The 6,000-nt window shown below is 41.3% G+C and overlaps 1 protein-coding gene across 2 annotated transcripts; it reads right to left on the bottom strand.

The window, feature by feature from the left end:
- Positions 1–1,537: 1,537 nt before the first annotated feature.
- LOC110515911 (Krueppel-like factor 1) lies at positions 1,538–5,479 on the bottom strand. Of its 2 annotated transcripts, none has more exons than XM_036949326.1 (3): positions 5,085–5,479; positions 3,757–4,681; positions 1,538–2,278 (listed from the first exon to the last, which is right to left on the bottom strand). In XM_036949326.1, the coding sequence occupies exons 1-3, from the start codon at positions 5,160–5,162 to the stop codon at positions 2,094–2,096; spliced, it is 1,188 nt and encodes a 395-aa protein (XP_036805221.1). In that variant the 5' UTR covers positions 5,163–5,479; the 3' UTR covers positions 1,538–2,093. The 2 variants fall into 2 exon arrangements, with proteins under 2 accessions (XP_036805221.1, XP_036805222.1); XM_036949327.1 differs by having other exon boundaries at positions 1,538–2,269; positions 5,085–5,453.
- Between the last annotated feature and the right edge of the window lie 521 nt (positions 5,480–6,000).

Below are 6,000 nucleotides of genomic sequence, written 5' to 3'. Positions count from 1 at the left end.
GAAGGCCCCAAACATTGTCAAAGACTCCAGTCACTAAATTCATGAACTGTTCTCTCTGCTACCCCACGGCAAGCGGTACTGGAGAGCCAAGTCTAGGTCCAAAAGGCTCCTCAACAGCTTCTACCCCCAAGCTATAAGACTACTGAACAGCTAATCAAATGGCCACCTGGACTATTTCCATTAACCCCCCCCCCCCCCTTTTGTTTTTACACTGCTGCTACTGGCTGTTTATTATCTATGCATAATCACTTTACCCCTACCTACATGTACAAATTACCATGACTAACCTGTTATTTTATTGTGTTACTTTTATTACATTTTTTACTTTAGTTAATTTAGTAAATCTTTTCTTAACTCTATTTCTTGAACTGCATTGTTGGGCTCGTAAAAAAATACTAAATGATAAAAAATAAAAACAAATATTTGATGTGTGTGTGAATGGTCCAACACACAAAGGACATCCAGCCAACTGGACACAACTGTGGGAAGCATCGGAGTCAACTTGGGCCAGCGTCACTGAGAAACGTTTTCAACACCTTGTAGAGTGCATGCCCCGACGAATTGAGGCTGTTCTGAGGGCAAACTGCGGGTGCAACTCAACATTAGGTAGCTGTTCCTAATGTTTTGTCCACTCGGTGTATACGTTCTTGCGCTTACACTTGCACTTCTCTTTTGTTACTATCACTGACTTTGTTGGTATTGTGGAACAGTTTGACTTACTATGACTGTGATATGTGGTTGGCTTACCTACCTTAAGATGAACGCATGAACTAAGTTGCTCTGGATAAGTGTCTGTTAAATGACTAAAAAGCCCAAAAATGTATCACTTCATAATATCCCTATAGAACAGCGACATCTAGTGGTTAAATTATACATTTGCGCTTCACTCGTAAGTGAACACATTTATTGAATTAACTTACATTTTACTTAGAAATGAGAAACAACTCAATCATGCAGAGTCAAATAAATGTATTAAAATGAGCAAATTATACAAATAAAACCTTTGAGAAAAGTTTAAAGCACTCAATTACCAAAGTGATATAAAAAGTATGAAGTTATGAATTATATTAATATGAAAAGCCTTGCAAATAAATACATTTATTCAATTGGAAATGATACAAAATGGATCTGCTTGGTGTATTTTCAATGTGGTTCAGTTGACGTGATCTGTCTCCATGAAATTAAGAAACTAGTAACTTTTACCACATGAAAAGTTGATATCTTAATCGAATCTTAACCTTAATTCAAGAAACATCTTAGCCTTAATAAAAAATAATATCTTTAGATAATTTACAGGAAATATTAAGATCCATAAATATAGTGTTGGATTTTGGAAACAACCCATATTTGTATGAAGTTCCTTATACAATGTTTCAGCCAGAATGACACTCCCCAGTGACACTGTCTGTCTGCTCAAACCCTACACCCCAACCCGAGTACTCTGTTCTGTCACCTCTGGTCTCTTGCCCCTCCCTACCTTCAGGCTCTGCTCAAACCCTACACCCCAACCCGAGTACTCTGTTCTGTCACCTCTGGTCTCTTGCCCCTCCCTACCTTCAGGCTCTGCTCAAACCCTACACCCCAACCCGAGTACTCTGTTCTGTCACCTCTGGTCTCTTGCCCCTCCCTACCTTCAGGCTCTGCTCAAACCCTACACCCCAACTTTAGCTGTTTATAGTGTGTGGACAACGTGTGTGTGTCCACTGTATGTCTTTGAGTAGTCTCCTCTTCATCCATGATAACCCTACTCTGCCTAGTCGTTGCGTGTGCACCGTGTGTGTGTTGATTAGATTAGTGTGCGAGTGAGAGAAAGAGAGATAGAGAGAGAGCGAGAGAGAGAGAGAGAGAGAGAGAGAGAGAGAGAGAGATAGGAGATGAGAGAGAGAAAGAGAGAGAGAGAAAGAGAGGAGATGAGAGAGAGAGAGAGAGAGAGAGAGAGCGAGAGAGAGAGAGAGAGATAGGAGATGAGAGAGAGAGAGAGAGAGAGAGAGAGAGAATGAGAACCAGAATGAGAGTGTGTGTATACAGGTGCACACATATTAGTGTGTATGTTCTCACACAGCCCCAGTCATACCCATCCTCCACTCCTCTCATCATGTGTGTCTCTTCATGTGCAGGGCCAGGTGGTCTGAGCGGGAGAAGGCTCTCTGACACTGCAGACACGCGTAGGGTTTCTGACCCGTGTGTTTACGGTAGTGACGGGTCAACTCGTCCGAACGGGCAAACTTCCACCCACAGCCCTCCCACGTACAGTGGTATGGTTTCTCCCCTAGGGAATCAATAGCACACAAAAGCAACCAGTGTCAAAATCAGTTGGCTCATAAGGGACTTGTTTTAAACACTCCGCAGCAACTGTAGTCCCTCTGTTGATACAATGTGTTGATAATTCATAGTGTAGATTGTATTCTGTTCAATAGGGTTAATGCAATCAAAGATCCTTGGGACGTCCATACCCTAACCCAACCTTAACCCTTACCTAACCCTTTCCTTAACTGTTTAACATTTCAACTTCAATGGGTTGACGTCAGAGTTGGGACGTCCCAAGGATCGTTTAGACTTTTTCTATTCAATAGCCATTACTACTAAAAACCATGAATCATTATTCATCCATATGAAGTTGTCCATCATGCAGTTCTTCTGCCTATTATCCATAATGTATTCTAATCCCTAGAATATGCATTAATGCCTCAATATCTGTGTAATGTGTTCTAATCTCTGTATTCTTACCTGTGTAATGTATTCTAATCTCACCTGTGTAATGTATTCTAATCTCTGTATTCTTACCTGTGTAATGTATTCTAATCTCACCTGTGTAATGTATTCTAATCTCTGTATTCTTACCTGTGTAATGTATTCTAATCTCACCTGTGTAATGTATTCTAATCTCTGTATTCTTACCTGTGTAATGTATTCTAATCTCACCTGTGTAATGTATTCTAATCTCTGTATTCTTATCTGTGTAATGTGTTCTAATCTCACCTGTGTAATGTATTCTAATCTCTGTATTCTTACCTGTGTAATGTATTCTAATCTCACCTGTGTCATGTATTCTAATCTCTGTATTCTTATCTGCGTAGTGTATTCTAATCTCTGTATTCTTATCTGTGTAATGTATTCTAATCTCTGTATTCTTATCTGTGTAATATATTCTAATCTCTGTATTCTTATCTGTGTAATGTATTCTAATCTCTGTATTCTTATCTGTGTAATGTGTTCTAATCTCACCTGTGTAATGTATTCTAATCTCTGTATTCTTATCTGTGTAATGTGTTCTAATCTCACCTGTGTAATGTATTCTAATCTCTGTATTCTTATCTGTGTAATGTGTTCTAATCTCACCTGTGTAATGTATTCTAATCTCTGTATTCTTACCTGTGTAATGTATTCTAATCTCACCTGTGTAATGTATTCTAATCTTTGTATTCTTATCTGTGTAATGTGTTCTAATCTCACATGTGTAATGTATTCTAATCTCTGTATTCTTACCTGTGTAATGTATTCTAATCTCACCTGTGTAATGTATTCTAATCTCTGTATTCTTACCTGTGTAATGTGTTCTAATCTCACCTGTGTAATGTATTCTAATCTCTGTATTCTTATCTGTGTAATGTGTTCTAATCTCACCTGTGTGATGTATTCTAATCTTTGTATTCTTATCTGTGCAATTTATTCTAATTGATGCATTCTTACCCGTGTAATGTATTTTAATTTATGTATTCTTACCTGTGCAACGTATTCTAATTGATGTATTCTTACCTGTGTGTGTGCGGAGGTGAGCCTTGAGGTGGGAGCTCTTGGTATAGGTCTTATTACAACCTGAGTATTCACAGCTGTGTAGAGCAGCTCTCTTCTTCGCCACAGTCCTGCGGCCATTCTTCCCCTCCAAGCCACCAGGAGGAACCCCTGAGGAGGTGATAGCTAGGTGGGGCTGCTGGTGCTGGGAGTAGGGGAAGTGGTTGGAGGAGGCTTGTTGGTGGTGGTGGCCATGGAGGTTGTAGTCCCTCTGGTTGCGGTATAGACCCAGGTGGTGGGGGTATTTTTGGAGGAAGCTGTAGTGGTGGGTTCGAAATTCAGAGGTCATAGAAGTTGTCATGGAGACAGGGGCTTGGAGGAATCTGCCATCTTGAAACGTCACCATGGAAGTGTGTTGTTGGGGGTAGTAGTGTCCCATTCCAAAGTCCCATGATTTGGCCTTAGTGAGGACAGCAGTGGCTCTATCTCTGCCATGTCCCTCCTGGTTGCCTCCGGGGTTGAAACCATACTGGTCCACGTTCGGTTGAATGGGGAATGATGATAATGATGATGATGAGCGAACCTGTTGGTTGTAAAGTTCTGGTATGCCTGAACCAATGGTCTCCAAGGGGGTGAGCAGCTCAACCATCAGGCTACTGCTGCCCGTATGAAGCCTGTCTGGACTTATTTGGTCCGTCAACATCCCTCCTCCATCATGGTAGAGTCCAGTTTGGTCCGGTTGAAGAAGACGCTGAGTGTTGTAGTCCAGAGAGGGGTTCAGCTCAGGTGATGGGCTGCTCCAGTCAGACAACAAGAACTCCATGTCCCATGAGGTTTCACTTTCATCGTCCAGGTGAGGAAGAACTGGCTGCTGGTCACTGGTGTTGCCAGGTGATGTCCTCTTGGTTTGAGAGTCCAGACTGAGAGCGCCATCCTCAAATTTCCACTCCTTGTGTGACAGTACAAAAACATCAGTTCATATCGAGCCTCTCTTACTAACTTCACATAAATGTGGAAATAACCAAACAACACCCACTGACACATTAAAATAACTATTTTATAATTAAATCCTACTTTTGTAGTAACTTTCCAAATAAAATCCATTTGATATTTGAACAGATCTTAAATCAAAATCCACATATTGTATTAAATGTGTTGGGGATATGAGGCTGTGCTCACAGGGCCTCTTCATTGCGAGTCAAAACATTTTTGTTTAAAGAAAAGTTGATGGCGTTTAGACACTCTGCCGTTAGCCCCAAGACTCACCCTCTTAAAACAAAGATATACAAGTGACAACACTTTTAATTGTTTCGGCAAAATGTAGAAACCAAATAAAAGTAACAAATACGTACCTTCATATTGTCCTGAGAGTGAACAAAGTTTGAGAAGGAGCTGAAGGATGGAAGCACAGCAGCTTGTGTCCCAGCCATCTGACCAGTTAGACGTCAACTTCACACAGGTTACAGAGGTGACAGTAATGTGAGGTTTGTCTTTTCTTTTACATGACCATCTCACAATGGTTAGACTCTTGCAAACTGTAAGTGACCAGTCATCCTGAAAACAGTTACACCTGTCTGTTGTCCAGTTTGACCTGCCAAGTAGCCTACTTTCTTTTTACAGATGTCCTCTCTCCATTCTACCCGTCTACCGTATCCCCCCCTCTTTCTCTCTCGGTTGTGAACGTGACTTCAAATCTTCTCCGTTCATGTATCTTCTGATGACCGTTGGGGGGTGGGACATAAGTGTGTGTGTGTGTGTGTGTGTGTGTGCGTGCGCGTGCGTGAGTGTGCGTGTGTTCTATGCCAACTCCATTTCTTACTCCAGTCCTCTCTTCTTAACCAGGAGAAAGAGTGAATGAACAGTTGTATCTCCCCCCTCGCTACCCCTCCCTGTTTTTTTGATCCTGAGCAGAAATCTATGGCCAGCAAAACAATTCCAAAGAGAAAGAGAATTGAAAAAGAACAACAAACAGATGTAATTCTAGCTAATGAATGTCATGGACTTTGTTTTGCACAAAACAACTGAACGTGTCATTTCAAGTGTATTGTTTCTCTGACATGTTATGGCGTACAGTGCCAGCAGAATATCATTCTGACATTGGCCTCTTCATTCAGCTTCATGAACCAACTCAAACTCCCCTCCCCCACTACTAAAACTACTACACACACATTGAGCAGCACACACACACCTCTGGGACATGTGGTTCTGAGAAGACCTGTGTGTCTAGTAGGTGATTATGTGCTAGGCTGTGTTTATCAGTGTGCATGG

The sequence above is a fragment of the Oncorhynchus mykiss genome, chromosome 17, assembly GCF_013265735.2.
Source record: "Oncorhynchus mykiss isolate Arlee chromosome 17, USDA_OmykA_1.1, whole genome shotgun sequence".
In the NCBI taxonomy this organism is placed as follows: Eukaryota; Metazoa; Chordata; class Actinopteri; order Salmoniformes; family Salmonidae; genus Oncorhynchus; species Oncorhynchus mykiss.
The sequence above is the reverse complement of the archived record's forward strand: the minus strand, read 5'-3'. Positions and strand labels throughout refer to the sequence as shown.